Raw genomic sequence first — 19,471 nt, 5'->3', positions numbered from 1 at the left:
TACCGAGAACTGTGTTCTCATCATTGGCTGAGTGAGTACCACCGTGCCGTGCGGCACAGCGCTGCCCCCTCAACCCTGCACCTCTCCAGGCCCCGTAACCCGCCTGCCATCCATCCCTACCCCATCATCGGGCCCCGGGACAACCAACCCCCTACCCACGGAGGGGAGAACTAACAACTAAGCTGCTCCCTGTCACCGCTCCCGGGATTCCCGTCTAGAGCAGCGGTGGTGTCACCAATATCACCACGACCGTGGGTGGCGTCACGGACAATAATCAAAACCCCCACAATCAAAATCCCCTTTTCACTCACGGGCGAGGAGCGTCGCTCGAGTCCCCGGGATCCGGCCCACCGCTCGAGCCACCACCGAGCAGCAGCCGCAGCAGCAGCGGCAGCCGGACCCGAGCAGTAGGAGAGCGCAGCGTCCCCTCCTCCGCCCGCGACAATATCACTGGACGGTCAGACACGGACATTACACAGTAAATAGCAGGGACATATACTGTATATAAGATTATCTCAGCACAGGAACATTTATCTTAAACACATCCTATCGTGGAAATTATTATTCCAAGATCTATTGATTAAATTTAAGTTTGTTAGTGGGAAAATCCCATTAAGTAAACACTCCTTTTGGGGGGAAAGTTTGATGTTTTGTCATTTCCTGAAGACAGAGACCACTAGAATATTTTTTCACCTGCCTTTCTTTTTTGCAACCATTTGATCTGACGGTGCCTAGTTTTGAGCCGATTTTCTCACGATCTGCTCTATAGAAGTGACTTTTGCTTTTTTATTTTGCATCAGACACTTATCAAACCTCTTCTAGAAGCAAAACACTTAAAATAACCCGTTTCACGTAAACAGCACAATGGATTCCATGTTTCTCAGTCAGTGGTATAATACTATGTTTACACAGTCCTAATTTAGATGAGCAGTGAACGATCATTAATAAATCGATCTGTACGTAGCGGCTGCCATTGTTCTCGGCAGCACTGGGCCTGTTTTCACGGTACAATGTGCTGTCGAGAACGATGATCTTTTGTGCAAATCAAAATATAATTTCCTCCCACGAAGTCGAACGAGCGTATTTCTAGTTCATCGGGTGATCGGCAGCTGGTTTACACTTTACGATTATCATGAAACAAACGCTCCCAGGAGCACTCACTCACAATAATCGTGCAGTATAAATGGACCTTTAGACCTTAGTCATTACAAAGATTACAGTCTGTAAATACAAATGTTGTGTATAAGTAAAAAGGGTTAAAAATCATTTACATTTGTGGGTCCAAACAATAATCGTTACACATTTAGTTTTTTCTTTATTTACTAATTTTTCTTCCCTATGAATTTGGTGACGAGGGACTTTAATATATACAGTACAATGCAGTTAGAAATTACCTGTCCAAAGCCTGAGGCTGCACTACTAAGAGCCTCTGATGACAATATGTCTCGTCCTATAGTGATGAGGGCTTTGCAGTAATCTCTCCGAACCTTTCTTCCAGAATAAGGATTTTTTTCAGTTAGTTTTTCATAGATGAGTTATATCAGTGTTTTTCATGGATAGAACTGATACCTATTATATGAATATATACCTAATTTATGTTGTTTTTATAGTTTTCTGTACAGTCCTTCTTTATGTCCTGTTATAATGTTTCAGCCTCCTGGATTCGCCTTTTTGGTTGTTTTTTTTATGTCTGTGTACATGTGCACTGTGTACATGTCTGTGTACTTTCTTGTCCTCACAAAATCACAGATCGATCTCACCTCGTATCAGTTGTGCCTGATATCAGTTTTGCATATGCAAGTCTTTCGGTCCATGCAAATATTGGCCATCATTCGGATTCCAGTGTGCACGGGCTGTTTGGTGGGAGACGCTTGATAAACCTCCATCGGCTGATGGAAAGCTAATCCAAAGGATTTAGGAAAGTTGGACCATTTCTTACATACGAGAAAAATCAGTAACATATGAATGAGCACAAAGAAGAGTGGCTGAGGGAGTAATGCTGGGCCTAATGCAGACCTAAGGTTATACCAGGACACGTATGACAGGTGTGGTGCAGGTAGCCCATGTTATACAGCCGCCACAGTTGGGCAGAAGTTGCTTCGCTTATCTGTAGACTAGAGTATGTGAGTTATTCCCATACTGAAGAACTGAAGTGAAAGTAGCTGTGAGCAGAGGGCAGCACCATTAGACAGAGTCACTGTGTTTAGTGAAGGGAGGGGCAGTTTTCAGCTGTGAGATGTCAGATCGCTGCACTCCAGCAGAAGCACCGTGCTCTCCATGAAAGCTGACGGCTGAGGGTGTCCATCTGCAGCCCCATGCCTGCTTCATCTACAGCTCCCTCCACACTCCATCATGGAAGAGGATTTCTTCGAGTCGCCCATAACAGCCGGAATCCTTAATGTCAGTTCAGAATGCAATGTCAACAAGACTTTCACCTTTCGCTATTTATCTTCTGTTTACCTTATCGTCTTCATCGTTGGATCAATAGGCAATGGTCTTGGATTATGGAATCTGTGCGTGAACTGGAAGAAATGGACGTCACTGAATGTATTTGTGTTGAACCTTGGCATTGCTGACCTTCTCTACGTTGGGACATTGCCATTTTTTGTATCCTATTACCTCAGTGAAGGTGTCTGGATGTTTGGCTATGGATTCTGCCGATTTGCACGCATCCTTTTCCACATGAACATGTTCGCAAGTATCATCTTCCTTACCTGCATTAGCGTTCAGCGCTACCTGGGAATAGTACACCCAATGAAAATGATGGGTCGTTTCAAGAATTTGCGTCCTTCATTGTACATCAGCCTTCTCATGTGGATATTGGTCATTCTTCAGATCTTACCTAACCTCTACTATACTAATGCCATAAAAAACGACACATACTGCCACGACTCGACCATCAATGAGCACCTGGAATCCTATGCGCCCTACACGTTGATTATTACAGTCACAGGCTTCTTGATCCCATTTCTGATAATCTTGACTTGTTACACCTGGATCCTCACCGTTCTTGCAAAAAACAAAAATGTGGACCCAAACCTGAAGAGCAGAAGCATCAAACAAGTTTTCATCATCCTGACCCTGTTTGCTGTCTGCTTCTTTCCATACTATACATTTCGGAACCTCAATTTACTTTCCAGAGTTTGGCAGCTCCAGGGGACCTGTACTGAAAGCCTGAAGAACGTTTATATATCCTATCAAGTGACCAGAGGATTGGCTGCCATGAACAGCGCCATCAACCCTTTACTTTATTTAGTGACCAATGAAAACTTTGTTTCAAGATTTAGAAAGATCCAGAGGAGAGCCTGGTACGCCCTTGTCTATGTGGCTACAAACCATTCTCTCCCAGATATCCAGGCTATGTCTATGAGTGGAAAGGAAGAAGAGCTCTCTGAAGTGTTGTAATGGGCATGTTTCAGTACCAAACTAAACTTGGATCTCATTAGGCATTCATAATGCTGCTGCATTTCATCATAAAGCTGTTTTATGGGCTATTATATAGTCATTAACCCCCGAACACTCGGGATTTTGTCTCTCTTCCTTTGATTCGCATTGTCACTGAATATCAAACCTACCCTATGAATACAATAGAGAAGATCATGTTCTTGGGTCATGATACCATTGAAGATATTGTCCCCAGTGCAGAAACACAACCTCCAAGAAAATATTGGGCTCAAGGGATTTAAAAGTTTATAGTCAGTGAACCCTAATCGATGACATATGCTAAAATGTCATTAATATATGTACATAGCATAGGTTGGCAGTAAGTTCATTGGTATTATAGTCCAGATATCAATGGATTTTTCTTCTCCTTACATCATCATGTGTCCTAATTAGTTAATTTTTCTTATATTCCTGACACCATAGAAATAAAAGCCATTTGTGTAATTATTAGTGAGCATATAATACAGGACAGGGGGCTAACATAAAGCCACATAAATTTATCAAAACGTAGGGTAGATATTTCACCAAACGTAATGTCATCTATGGACTATTGTAGAGATTCGGGACACATAAAGGATAAAAACCCTCACTTGAGGTCACCTTCAATCACACTTCTCCCCAGAATTTTACATACTTACATCCATTTTTATGGCATTTTTTGGTGTTCTCTTGAGAAACAACACAGATTTAGTATCTGCACCTTTAGTTGTGCTTTACATCATTGTATTTCTAATATTACAGGTTATGTAACTCATAAATCATGCTATTCCTCTTAGAACCGCATTTGTAATGTCAAAATTGCACAAAAAAATAAATATATATATATATATATATATACTGTATATATATATATATATATATATATATATATATATACATACGAACACGTGCATTTTTTAACACAGAAGCAAAAAAGAATGTAAATTTACAATTTGCCCAAAAAACTCCACAACACACACAAAAAAATCACTAATAACTAATAACACAGTATGTATGGTGCATATGTTAATATTGACTCCCAGCTAACAGCTAGTAAAAAAGCCACAAAAAATGTTTGCTGGTTACCCTCCAGAAACAGCCCCCTCTCTATCAATGGTCATGTCTGCTATTACAGTTTTAGTAATCCAATATAGGAGAAAGATAACAGCCATGAGATTATTGTATAGAATTGGAGACTGGTGTCCTCAGGGGCACATAGGCCCATGAAGACACCAATGTTTCTCTTGGGGAGACTGGTGTTTTCTGATGAGTTTCTATCAGCATCCTCTTAAAGCCCCGGTACACGCAGCGACGTATCTAACGATATATCGCCGGGGTCACGGATTCCGTGACGCACATCCGGCATTGTTAGCAACGTCGTTGTGTGACACCAACGAGCGACCGTTAACGATGGAAAATACTCACCAAATCGTCCATCGTTGATACGTCGTTCCTTTTCAAAAAATCGTTGATTGTTGAGGACGCAGGTTGTTCGTCGTTCCCGAGGCAGCACACATCGCTATGTGTGACACCTCGGGAACAACGAACTACAGCTTACCTGCGGCTGCCGGAAATGAGGAAGGAAGGAGGTGGTCGCTCATCTCCGCCCCTCCGCTTCTATTGGGCGGCTGCTTAGTGATGCCGCTGTGACTCCGCACAAACCGCCCCCCTTAGAAAGGAGGCGGTTCGCTGGCCACAGCGACGTCGCTAGGCAGGTAAGTCCGTGTGACGGCTCCTAACAATATTGTGCGGGGGGCGGGTACGCTCTCTAGCGATATAGTTAGCAATATCGCTGCGTGTAAAGCCCCCTTAAGTCATAATATGTATACTATATTTGATGTATAAAGAGAGCATTTATAGGGGTCAACATAGGGCAAAGATCCCTTTATTCCGCTGCATCACTACAGCAAAATGCAGGTGGATGGTTTCGCATTGCTACTTGCAAGTCACAAAACGATAGAGCCATTTGGATATTTTGCAACTCGCTTGTCATAGTCACGATAACTTGCAGGTAATCCGCACTATGCTGCAATGAAGAAGAAGCATAGTCTGATCTTTGGCCACACGACTTGTGTAGACCCAGTCTTTATCAAATAGTGGACACGTTTGTAGCCCTGTATATATTTTGTACATTTTATACAGATACACATTGGTATTAAAGTGAAGGCAGTCAGTGACTACAAGATCTGTGACTTTCCATATACCGTATTATTCTACTGCACGGACTTTAATGAATAACGATTATATTTTTATATATTTTTATGAAATATGTTTATTTCGAAGGAGAATTGTATTAGCAGTACGCAATGAATAAACTGTAATCATTTCCTATAAAGTAATCAAGTCATGTATAATCTCCATGTTTTATATAATTGTCAGGTCCTACATAATCCACACTAACCTCATCCACACATGTGGACATTACGCCCACACAGATACCAAGTCCACACAAATATCACGATACCAAAACCAAGTATTCACTCTGAGATCCCGTCCACAGTGATACCAATAACACAATTGCTCTTTATTTTTAATTATTTTATTTTAAAGGCCTTGAGCTCGATCTCCAGCCATAACAACTTGATGGATGAACGCTCTGTAGGAAGATCAATTTTGTGTATTCCTAGATAGGTCCACCAGGGTCTTCTCCGCTATCAAGTTGCTGGTCTTGCTCTTCACCTTGCTCTTCACCTTGTTCCTTCTATTTTTCCTTCCATGATGTCCTTTTCCAGTGATTGCTCTCTTTATATGATGTGTTCAAAGTAATCAATTGCTCTAACACAAATAAAACATCCTTATTAACACCACATCCAAACTGACATTATATCCACAATGATATTAAAACCTCATCTCTGCTGTCACCACATTTGCACGGACATAGATACTACACCTAATTGACACTGAAACCACTTGCACACCAACATTTCAACTATATTGTAATCACATCCACACTTTCACCGATACCACATTCATGCAGACTTCACATCCCCAATGACATCAGATCCACGTTGAAACTAGAATTACACATTCTATCCACACTGACACCACATTCACACTGATATGACATCCACACTAACACCACATCCACACTGATATGACATCCAAACTAACACCAAATTCACACTAACACCACATTCACACTGAGATCACATCCACACTGACACCACATCCACACTAACACAATGCTCACACTGATATGACATCCACACTGACACCACATCCACACTAACACCACATTCACACTGACACCACATCCATACTGACACCACATCCACACTACCACCACATTCACACTGATATGACATCCATACTGACACCACATCCACACTAACACATTCACACTGATATGACATTCGCTCTGATATGACATCCACACTGACACCATATGCACACTAACACCACATTCACACTGATATGACATCCAAACGTGACACCACATCCACACTAACACCACATTCACACTGATATGACATCCATACTGACACCACATCCACACTACCACATTCACACTGATATGACATTCGCTCTGATATGACATCCACACTGACACCATATCCACACTAACACCACATTCACACTGATATGACATCCAAACGTGACACCACATCCACACTAACACCACATTCACACTGATATGACATCCACACTGACACCACATCCACACTAACACCACATTCACACTGATATGATATCCAAACTGACACCACATCCACACTAAGAATAATTAATAATTGTATTCATTTATATAGCGCTATTAATTCCACAGCGCTTTACATACATTGGCAACACTGTCCCCAATGGGGCTTACAATCTAGAGTCCCTATCCCTATTCACACTGATATGACATCCAAACTTGACATCACATCCACACTAACACCATATTCCCACTGATATGACATCTACACTGAGACCACATGCACACTGATATGACATCCACACTGACATCACATCCACACTAACACCACATTTACACTGATATGACATCTATTCTGGCATAAAGACTGGATTGATTTGTGTGAATGAAGAGGAGAGACGGCGCTTTGTGGGTGTAATAATTCAGACAATTTGGAGTGCTTGGATTGTATGCACTCAACTTGTGGAGATAGTAACAGGCGTGTAATAGTCACAAAACCCTAAACCATCCGGAGGCTGCTGGACCGGCCTGATGAATGGGAATCCTACAGTAGGCTCCGAATGGAAAAAAAAATTGCAGGGAATGGCCAGTATGCTCCTTGATAGATGATGCCGATCAATTATTCAAGTGGAAATGATGGGAAAAAAATGTAAAAAGAAAGTTACCATTTCCACTGGAATAATTGATCGGCATCAACTATCAAGCATACTAGCCAGTCCCTGCAATCCTTACTGACATATCATTAGTGACTCCACAATAACACCATATTCACACTGATATCACATACACAAACATCTCAGTATATGTCAGACATGATCCAGAATCTCCTAGTGTTTTTCACCCCGCAGTAGTGTTTTCCTCCTCCTGTAGAGTACTGTTTCTCACTATACGGCAAAGATTGGATTTCTTCTGAATGCACAAACGGAGTTTTGGAGCGTAGACTTCTCATTTCTGCTCCAGGATATTAACAAAGATCAGAAACATTTATCCTCAGTAATTGTTTCCTGGAGTAAAAGCCAGGATGGCTGACATTCCACAGAGATATTCATCCGATCCTTTGTACTGAGAAGTGTCCACCTCTGCCGCTAGGGCTCGGAGAAGGAATGTAACTATAGAGGTTGCAGGATTTCTAGTCACACTCAGACCCTTAAGGACTTTTGACCCATATGAGAAGTCCAATACTAAAGATCATTGATAGTTGTGGACACTGTTGAAGATTTGACATTGGGGTCAATGACCATCAGGTTACAATACTAGTTCTGAGAGTTGCAATAGAAACTTATTTAGCCACCATGACACATGCATCTTACTGACCCTGGATGGAACTAAGTTGCCTCATGGTTATTGTAATGGAACCAGATTCTCAGATACATCTTCAATTATTTCTGGAGGAGACATAGGCACAATATCAACATGCAAAGGAACGTGCTGATTTTGTGGTTGTCACCCAGCATATTGTTGCAGTAGACCAGGTTCTTTCTAGTTTATGTGACCCATAAATCTGCAAGCTTCCTTCTGAACGATCAGATTACCAATCCCATGCCATTTAAGCCCTTCCATTTTCTATCTCCAAAATGACACAGGTGAGGTTATGCTGACTCCCACCCCTTTGTGGTCTGGTTTACAGGATTGTGCCAGAAAAATTGAGAATATTTGACAAAATTTCCAAAAAACTACGTTTGACACTGGCCATTTAAGAAGCTGGCATTATTAAATAACATTTGTCCAAGTGCAATGTGATTTTTTTTTCTCATTGCACTTGTCTGTTTTATACGTAAGTGTGAGCAAACCCTAAAACGGAGAAAGGCAGATTCCTTGTTGTGTTTACTTGATCTTTAACCTTTTTATTGCAGCAATATATGAGAAATATAACTGAGTACAATACAAGCACTGTGTCCTTACCTGAGATATGTGAGTGTATGTAAGTTGGCTGTGGTAACAGGCCATATCTGAGGACACTAGAGCCTTGTGCCCCACAGATTGTGTTGCCATTTACATCATAAAAAACTCAATGTATGAACAGCACAGAACCTATGTAAAAAGTGACGTGTGAATATTCCCTAAGAAGGTCAATGCTGCACCTTATGATCAGTATCAGTATTTCAGAGAAAAACACTGATTCATTTTTGCCATTTGAGTGACTACAGCCAAGTATGCCGTAAAGTGACCTTCAGCTGTTGACCATTCCACTCTTCCTGTACTGCAACCCCCTGTGAGGCACATATTGTGACCAGAAAAGTTCTGCTGTGGCTTCTGACAAGAGTGGAATCTGTGCCCTGAATTGTTGACTTCCCCTGTGACCTTCATCAATGAGCTCTACTGTGGCTTGCACTAGTGAGTAAAGGTACCGTCACACATAACGAGATCGCTGCTGAGTCACGGTTTCTGTGACGCAGTAGCGATCCCGTTAGCGATCTTGTTATGTGTGACACCTACCAGCGATCAGGCCCCTGCTGTGAGATCTCTAGTCGTTGCAGAATGGTCCAGGCCATTTTCTTCAAAGGTGATGTCCTGCTGGGCAGGACACATCGCTGTGTTTGACACTGTGTGACAGGGTCACAGTGACTGCTGAGATCGTTATACAGGTCGCTACTGCAACCTGTATCGTTCCTGCATCGTTGGTAAGGTCTGACTGTGTGACATCTTAGCAGCGACCTCCCAGCGACTTACCAGCGATCCCTATCAGGTCGCATCATTTTCGGGATCGCTGGTAAATCGTTGTGTGTGACTGGACCTTAACATTGCAGACTTCTAGTAGTGAGAAAGTAACTGTAGTCTACTAAACGTAGTACAGTGAGAATTTGGATTTAAGAGGTAAGTTTTCTCCTTATGGAGAGTGACACGCCAGGTCTGGCATACCGGTATGAGGAGACTTAAAAGCCTTGCATGCTCCTTTGGGAAATGTAATATGCAAATTCCCCTTTCCAAGCCTTCTCATATGAAATAAGGTTTATAAGCCACACCAGAATCTCAATTTGCATACACTTTGTTTCGAGGTATTGCCCCCTCATCAGTGCAAAGTGTGAGACATGATTTGGATAGATGAGAGATTAAGATTGGGATGTAAGAGTAAGTTTTCTTCTTATGGAGAGTGACACACCAGGTCTGGCATGCCAATATGAGGAGACTTAAAAGCCTTGCATGCTCCTCTAGGAAATTTAATATGCAAATTGCTTTTTCAGAGAATAAGAGGACTTGAACTCTATTGCCACCTATTGGAAGTAGCAATTCTAAGAAGTAGAAAACTTACCCCTTAGATCCCATTCTTAGCATCTCACTTAGTCAAATCAGACCTCATACTTTGCACTGACGAAGGGCAAAACACAGTGTCTTCAAATTCAGATTTTGCTTTTGTGAGGTAGCGTCGTCGGCTGCGCTGCAGAAGACACGGGATCCAGGCACCAAGGTTCACAGCACACGGTTTATTATCCAAAGAACAAGTCCACAATAGTACATATGTGCCTTCCCAGCAGAGAACTCAGGGAGATGTGATCACTCCCTCACACCCGGCACACCTGCCCTCATTCCTGTTTCCTTTTAACCCTTCCTGAAGCCTGTAGGGAAACAGCATTAACCCCGGAGTGGAGTTGCTTTCTATCATGGAGTGAGCACAACCGGGGCGAGACATACCGGCCGTCATAGATAACCCCGGTCACAGTCTCACATACCCCCCCCCTCAGTTCAAGCGTGCGGGGTTGAACTCCTGCCATCAAACACGGGCCGCGGGACAAGGCATCGGCGTTGCCCTGCAACCTACCGGCCCGGTGTTCAACCGTAAACCGGAAGTTCTGCAGAGAAAGGAACCACCGGGTAACCCGGGCATTCCGTTCCTTGGCGGACCTCATCCAGACCAATGGAGAGTGATCCGTCACCAAGCGAAACTGCCGTCCCAGCAGGTAATAGCGTAGGGACTCCAAGGCCCACTTGATCGCCAGGCACTCCTTCTCCACTACGCTATAATTCCGCTCGGGAGGGGTGAGCTTCCTACTCAAGAAGGTGACGGGGTGTTCCTCCCCCTGAACCACCTGAGACAGCACTGCCCCCAGGCCGACCTCCGAGGCGTCAGTCTGTACTATGAACTCCTTCCGGAAATCAGGGTTGACCAGAACGGGCTGTCCGCACAGGACCTCCTTCAGGGCCCGGAAGGAGTCCTCGGCCTGTGGAGTCCAGCGCACCATGACGGACTTCTTGCCTTTGAGAAGGTCCGTCAAGGGGGCTGATAGTCCCGCAAAATCTTTTACAAACCTCCTGTAGTACCCCACGATACCCAGGAAGGCCCTAACCTGCTTCGTGGTCAGGGGTCTAGGCCACTTCTGGATCGCCTCAACCTTGTTAATTTGGGGCTTAATCACTCCTTGGCCTATCACGTAGCCCAAGTAGCGGGCTTCCGTGAGTCCCAATGCACATTTCTTGGGATTGGCTGTCAATCCGGCTGTTCGAAGCGCGTCCACCACCGCTTGTACCTGTTCCAAGTGGGTCTGCCAATCGGAGCTGTAAATAATGATGTCATCCAGGTACGCTGATGCATACGCCTGGTGGGGTTCCAGCACTAAGTCCATCAACCTCTGGAACGTGGCCGGAGCGCCATGTAACCCAAAAGGCAAGACAACATAGTGGAAGAGACCCTCCGGCGTAACAAAAGCGGTTTTCTCCTTGGCGGACTCCGTCAGTGGCACCTGCCAGTACCCCTTGGTCAGGTCGAGCGTGGTAAAATATCGCGCCTGTCCCAGCCTATCAATCAGCTCATCCACCCGGGGCATGGGGTAGAGATCGAACTTGGATATTTCGTTCAATCTCCTAAAGTCATTGCAGAACCTTAAGGAGCCATCGGGTTTTGGTATTAGGACAATCGGACTAGCCCATTCACTCCGGGATTTTTCGATGACCCCCAGGCGTAACATTGTCTTTACTTCCTCCGATATGGCTTGTCGTCGAGCCTCCGGTACCCGGTATGACTTCAGGCGTACCTTCAGGTGGGGCTCGGTGACAATATCATGTCGTATCAGACTGGTCCTACCGGGCAGCTCAGAGAAGACATCGGGGTTCTGCTGAACCAACCGTCTGGCCTCTCGCCTCTGTTGCTTGGTGAGGGCTTCTCCAATCCTTACTTCCGGTTTGTCCTCTCCGGAGGTCGCTGGAGCCGGATGTGAACGACCCGAAGAGGAGGGAGGTGGGGAAAAAACAGCCATCAGGCTTTCCCGTTCCTGCCAAGGTTTTAATAAGTTGACATGGTATATTTGTTCAGGTTTCCGCCTACCGGGTTGCAATACTTTATAGTTAACCACCCCGACTCTTTCCTTTATCTCGTAGGGGCCGTGCCACTGAGCCAGGAATTTACTCTCCGCCGTGGGGATCAATACCAACACCCGATCCCCGGGATTAAAGGTCCGCACGGTGGCTTGTCTATTGTAGCGGCCGCTTTGCGCGGCCTGAGCCTCCTGTAAATGCTCCTTCACAATTGGCATGACCGCGCTTATGCGGTTCTGCATACCCAAAATGTGTTCAATCACACTTTTATGGGGGGTGGGCTCCTGCTCCCAGGTTTCTTTTGCCAGGTCCAACAATCCCCGGGGATGTCGCCCGTATAACAATTCAAAAGGCGAAAACCCCGTGGATGCCTGTGGCACCTCTCGTATGGCAAACATCAAATAGGGAAGCATCATATCCCAGTCTTTCCCGTCTTTTGAAATCACCCTTCTTAGCATGGTTTTCAGGGTTTTATTGAATCGTTCCACTAAACCATCCGTCTGAGGATGATACACAGACGTACGCAACTGCTTGATCTGGAGTAGCCGGCATAGTTCTTTGGTCACTTTAGACATGAATGGAGTCCCCTGATCCGTAAGGATCTCCTTGGGCAACCCCACCCGGCAGAACACAGCAAACAACTCCCGAGCTATAAGCTTTGCTGCAGTATGTCTGAGGGGTATCGCCTCTGGATACCGGGTGGCATAGTCAACGATCACTAGGATATGCTGGTGCCCTCGAGCAGACTTTACGAGGGGCCCCACCAGATCCATCCCTATCCGTTCAAAAGGGACTTCTATAATGGGTAACGGTACCAACGGACTGCGAAAGTGGGTCAGGGGTGCGGTAAGCTGACACTCCGGGCAGGTTTCGCAGAACCGTTTTACCTCCCCAAAGACCCCGGGCCAATAGAACCTTTGCAATATTCGCTCCTGCGTTTTCTTGACCCCTAGGTGACCACTCATCAGGTGTTTATGAGCCAAGTCGAGGACCCGCCGGCGATACGGCTGGGGCACCACCAACTGCTCTACCCCTACGCCCCGTATTTCATCTACCCGGTAGAGTAAATCCTGCTTAAGAGCGAAATGGGGGTATCTTACCTGGGCACCAGGCAGCTGTGCCACCCCGTCAACTACTGTCACCCGACTCCGGGCATGTATTAATTTAGGGTCCTGGAGTTGGGCTGTCCCAAACGTATCCGGGGACGCCTCCAACTCCGGGATGGGCTCGACCGTCTCAGCCTCGCCTGCCAATACCTCTAGGGGCGACCTATCAGGTTCACATCCTGTCCCTATCATGGGGACCCCTACGGCAGGCGTCCCGGATTCAGGATTGTAGGGCTCAGGTCCCGGACTGACCAATAACTGAGGGGACTTAGGAGGTCCCTTCCATAAAGTCCAAAAATAGGGCAGATCCCTTCCTAGGATCACATCATAGGGAAGAGTATTAATAAGTCCCACCTCATGTTGCACCTGACCGCAAGGTGCTGTGATGGTGACTATCCCCGTGGGATAGTCTCGGCGGTCCCCATGTATGCAAACCACCCCCACGGTACGTCCTGTGGCCTTTACTTTAGCCCTTAGGGTTGATCGCACAAGGGTCACTAAGCTTCCGGAATCCAACAAGCCTGTAACCGGACATCCATTCACCTGTATTTGGCACAAGTGGGGCTCAGTCTCTGGGTAGACCAGGTCAGCGGTACACACCACCTGAGCATACATTGAACCCCGTCGGGTAACCCCACAATCCATGGGCTCCGTGGTGAGGGGACACTGGGCTTCCATATGTCCCACCCGCTGGCACCGCCAACATCTAATAGGGAAGGACACCCCCTTGACGAGTTGTCGTTTAGGGTACATAGTTTTCCGGACCTCAGGGACGGAGGGTGCGGCCTCAGACGGGACGGTAGCGGACTCCCGCACCGGTGTCAGCGGTGGGTCCTTGGCCCTAGGCTTGGAGGGGCCGGACCGACAGGCGGTACGCAAAGTCTCAGTGTCCCGTATCAAGTCCTGCGTAGCCACATGCCGCTCTACCAGGCATACTAATTGGTCCAGGGTACTTGGGTCGCCCTGTCCAACCCACCGTTGAATGGTGACGGGTAAAGTGCGTACAAAACGGTCAACAACTACCCTTTCTACCATTTGCGCCGGGCTCAGAGTGTCAGGCTGCAACCACTTTTTTACGAGATGCAACAAGTCATAGGCCTGGGAGCGTACAGGTTTGGTTTCCTCAAAGAACCACTGATTTACCCGCTGAGCCCGTACATAGGTATTCACCCCCAACCGAGCCAGTATTTCGGCTTTCAGGGTCACATAGTCAATGGCGTCCTCGGTACAGAGGTCCAGGTACGCTTTTTGGGGTTCCCCCGTCAGATAGGGCGACAATACCTCAGCCCACTGCGGGGTCGGCAGCTTTTCCCGCTCGGCCACCCGCTCAAACACCGCCAGGAACGCTTCCACATCATCACCCGGGGTCATCTTTTGCAACGCTTGTCTCACCGCTTTCCGGACGCTGCCGTCGTCACCCGGTCCCTGGGTTGTTGCTGCCGGTCCGGCACGGATCGACTTGGCCAGGAGAACCATCTGTTCTTGGTGCCTTTTTTCCTGCAATTGCAAGGCTTGCTGCTGACGTGCATTGGCCTGATCCATCTGTTCTTGGAATTTTTTTTCCTGCACTTGCAAGGATTGGAGCAGGTGTGCATTGGTCTGTTGCTGCTGTGCATTAGCCTGTTGCTGCTGTGCATTAGCCTGTTGCTGCTGTGCATTAGCCTGAGCCAAATGCTTTAGTATGTCCTCCATGGCGTCGCCGGGTTTGGGCTGTAGTATAGCCGCTCGAATCCAGGACATGCGCAGCTGGGTCACCAGGGATGAATGCTACACCTCACCGGCTGTCATGCCCGCCGATTTTCCACCATATGTGAGGTAGCGTCGTCGGCTGCGCTGCAGAAGACACGGGATCCAGGCACCAAGGTTCACAGCACACGGTTTATTATCCAAAGAACAAGTCCACAATAGTACATATGTGCCTTCCCAGCAGAGAACTCAGGGAGATGTGATCACTCCCTCACACCCGGCACACCTGCCCTCGTTCCTGTTTCCTTTTAACCCTTCCTGAAGCCTGTAGGGAAACAGCATTAACCCCGGAGTGGAGTTGCTTTCTATCATGGAGTGAGCACAACCGGGGCGAGACATACCGGCCGTCATAGATAACCCCGGTCACAGTCTCACACTTTATACAACCTAAGTCATATGACAAGGCTCATTAAAGGGTTGATATTGACTTTTAGGAGTGCAACTTCCAATAGGTGGCACTAGAGTTAAAGTCCTCTTCCTCTCTGAAGAGGCAGTTTGCACAGTGAGAACTGTGATGTGAGATATCCATTGCTAGTGAAATGAAGAAAGACACAGCTACTGTTACTGTAACCACCAAGCTCTGCAGTTCTCTCGTGTAACTGCCAAGCTAAATGTCAGTTCTCACCTGTAACCACCAAGCTCTGTGCTTCAGTTTTCATGTGTAACCACCAACCTCTGTGTCTCAGTTCTCTCACATGTGACTGCCAAGCTAAGTGTCTTAGTTCTCATGTGTAACCACCAAGCTCTGTGTCTCAGTTCTCCCATGTAACTGGCAAGCTGAGTGTCTTAGTTTTCATGTGTAATCACCGAGCTCTCTGCTTCAGCTGTCGTATGTAACTGCCAGGCTTTGTTTTTCAGTTCTGATGTGTAAATGTGTAACTGTAAAGATGAGCGGATTCGTGAAAGTTCAAGTCGGCGGGTTCAGCCGGACTTTAGAAAAAGTTTGGTTCGGGACCCAGACTTGACCTGAACCCCAAAGGAAGTCCCTAAGTGGGCAGTTTGGGTCTCCGCCCACATGCAGCCAGCCATAAACAGGACATCCGGGAGAGAATGGGCATTGTTTTTCCTTTTTTTTTTGTTTGGTGTGCACACTACATTAGATCATGCTGTTGTTACCCCCAGTGCAAGCCATTCAAACACTGCAAGCGGCTCGCACTGGGCTGACCACAGAGCTTACCTAAGCACAGCGACACTCGCTCAAGTGGTTTGCATACATAAAGAACCCAAACTCCGAATCTGAGCTCTGGTTTTTTTTGTAATATCTTCTTTTGGTACGAACACCAAACCTCGGGTTCGCTCATCTCTACCACTGAGTTCTGTACCTTAATCCAAAGTGGCAAAATCCAATGTATAGCTGTCAGGTTTGTATCCTCGTGAAGAGTCTGTAACCACTAAGCTAAATTGTCTACAGTTTAGTAAAATCTGTTTTAGTTTCAACCTGCCATGCCTGTCACTGTGCCATCTGCGAGTGGGGCACTGAGTTCTGAATAAAAGACCACATCCATGGATAAGGCACCATCAAGTATGTACAGTATGACCTCAGAAACATGAAATATCTCATACGGGGTGAGGTATAAAGAACCCAGCAAGGCTGGATATTTCTTGCAAAGTATAATTTGGCTAAGGGTTTTAATTCCTGCTTTCAGTCGGGATTTTTAAGGAATGGTAAGCAAGTTTGGTAATGGAGCCTGACGCTCCCTTCTTGGCCTTGTTTTCTCTGAAGCCTTGTCAGGCCAGGTATTGAGCTGATTCATTACTAGGTTTTGAAAAGTGTGCAGTGTGCTGAGCATCCATTTGGTTTTATTGGTTTGAGAAACAAAAAGATTGAGAATTTGAAATTAAACGCCTTCAATTCTTTGACATGATCTGTTCGTGGAGGGAAGTGAGGCCCCATTAGATGATCAGTCAATACTGATATGAGGGGCTTTTCCACATTTAAGTCAATGTACAGTGCGTGAAATAAGCATTGTATAGCATACATTTTCAAAGTAAATATATCTCTAAAGGTGCTATTTGACATGAATTTCTCACCAGATGTCAGTAACAAGCCATCCAATCCACACAGAAAAAGAAATCAAACCATAGATGTCCATCAATTTAGTAATGTGTAATGATGAGAAATCACACAGGGAAAAAGTATTGAACATGCTTACTGAAACTGATTTAATACTTCATAAAACAGCCTTTCTTGATGATGAAGCTTCAAGATGCCTCCTGTATGGAGAAATTAGTGACATGCATTGCTCAGGTGTGATTTTGGCTCATTCTTCCATACAAACACTCTTCAAATCCTTAAGGTCGCGTGGGCTCCTTCTATGAACTCTGAGCTTTAGTTACTTCTATAAATTTCCTATTGGATTCAGCTCAGGTGACTCGCTGGGCCATTCTAGCAGCTTTATTTTCTTTCTCTGAAACCAACTGAGAGTTTCCTTGGCTGTGTGTTTGGGATCATTGTCTTGCTGAAATGTCCACCTTTGTTTCAACTTCATCATCCCGGTAGATGCAATCAAATTTTTATCAAGCTCGGTACATTTGTCTATTCATTCTTGCTTCAACTATTTGAAATTTGCCAGTGCCAAGTAATAAACAACAGCCTCACACCATGATGTACCCACCGCCAAACTTCACTGTTTGTATGGTGTTTTTGGGGTGATATGCAGTGCTTTTTGGCCGCTATACACTGTGTGTAATATGTCATCCAAAAAGTTCAATTGTAGACTCATCTGACCAGACTCCCAGTATTTCACAGGCTTGTCTATATGCTGTTGAGCAAATTTTAGATGTTCTTGTACATGCTTTTTGGAGTCTTGCATGTTGAGCGTGCATACAGGTCGTGGAGGTGGAGTGTATTACTTATAGTTTTCTTTCAAACAATTGTACCTGCTAATTCCAGGTCTTTCTTTAGCTCTCCATAGTTGGTTATTACCTCTTGGGCACCTCTTCTGATAATTATTTTCACCCTCTGTCTGAAATCTTGTGATGAGTCCTTGGTTGTGACTGGTTTAGGGTCTAATGATGTTCTCCCCATTTCTGGATTATGGCATCACCAGTGCTCACTGGACCTTCAGTAGTATAAAAGTTTTTCTGTAACCAAGGCCATCAGTATGTTTTGCAACAATAAGGTAGTGAAGGATAGAGACAGCTCACTTGTTTTAGCCATAATGAGATGTTTCTTGTGTGGCGCCTTGGTAATAAGACACCTTTTTATAGGCCATCAGTTGAACCAGCTGAAATTATTTTTCACTAAGTGACAGGATTGCTTCCAATTACTGATAGATTTTATCTGGTGTCATGACCTTTTATGGCTTTTTACACCTCTCTTTCTTCATGAGCAATACTTTTTCCATGTGTCATTTCTCATTATTACACATCACTAAATTTATCAACATTTATTGTTTGATTTCTTTACCTGTGTTTATTGGATTGGTTGTTACTGACATTTGGTCAGATATTCATGCCAATAACACCTTTAGAAATACATTTACTTGGAAATTTGGTGACATGTTGAATGCTTATTCACCCACTCTATATGGTGACCTTAAAGGGTTATTCCCATCTTCATAAATGGGTATTGTTGGATAGTGTTTGCAAATACAAGCAGTTTTACAATTTACTGCCTATTAAAATTTTCATCCATTCTTGAGATATTAATACTTTTCATTTGTTTAACCTTTTTACGACCTAGGACATACCTATACCTGCTAGGTCGTATCTGTTCTTTAATAAGGGCTCGAACAGCGAACCTGCATTACTCCCCCCACATGTCTGTTCATCTGATCAACAGATATGTGCAGTTAACATGTGCAGCAGTTAACTAGTTAGATTGCGCTGCCAAACTTTTTTTTTTAAATTCTTTATTTAACAATAAACATAGAATCGCACCAATCTGGGTCAATTACGATACAATTCACAAACAATGCATGACAATGTATAACAGAGTAGCTGTTCAACAATGAGACCTTTCCATGTTTACCAAAGGTTTTATATAACGGGAATACCAGTTTGGCGCTGCCAAACTTTGACAACGCGATCTAACGTGCTCTGGCGGGGATTGTGCCATTCCCTGCCACCATTGGCGGACCCATGACATGATCACAAGGTGCCAATGGGTTGCCATGACAGCGTGGGGTCAGCTAATGACCCCTGTTGCTATCATGACTCACTTCCTGTGAATGCTGGCAGATTGCCGACATTCACAATAGTGATGGCCAGTCTGGCTCTTTTTGGTGATCCGGTTCCCATGGCTCCGCTCACCAAAAAGAGCCGGATCTTTCAGATCGTTCTCGGCTTCTTATTAAATGTGTTCACCCCAGGT

General features: G+C 45.2%; 1 protein-coding gene across 1 annotated transcript; it reads left to right on the top strand.

Moving 5' to 3' along the window:
* The first annotated feature begins 2,284 nt into the window (after window positions 1–2,284).
* Window positions 2,285–5,716, top strand: LOC142310347 (P2Y purinoceptor 1-like). Its single transcript, XM_075347864.1, has one exon. The coding sequence runs from the start codon at window positions 2,353–2,355 to the stop codon at window positions 3,403–3,405; it is 1,053 nt and encodes a 350-aa protein (XP_075203979.1). The 5' UTR covers window positions 2,285–2,352; the 3' UTR covers window positions 3,406–5,716.
* The last annotated feature ends 13,755 nt before the right edge of the window (window positions 5,717–19,471 follow it).

The sequence above is a fragment of the Anomaloglossus baeobatrachus genome, chromosome 5 (genome assembly GCF_048569485.1).
Source record: "Anomaloglossus baeobatrachus isolate aAnoBae1 chromosome 5, aAnoBae1.hap1, whole genome shotgun sequence".
Taxonomy (NCBI): domain Eukaryota; kingdom Metazoa; phylum Chordata; class Amphibia; order Anura; family Aromobatidae; genus Anomaloglossus; species Anomaloglossus baeobatrachus.
The sequence above is the reverse complement of the archived record's forward strand: the minus strand, read 5'-3'. Positions and strand labels throughout refer to the sequence as shown.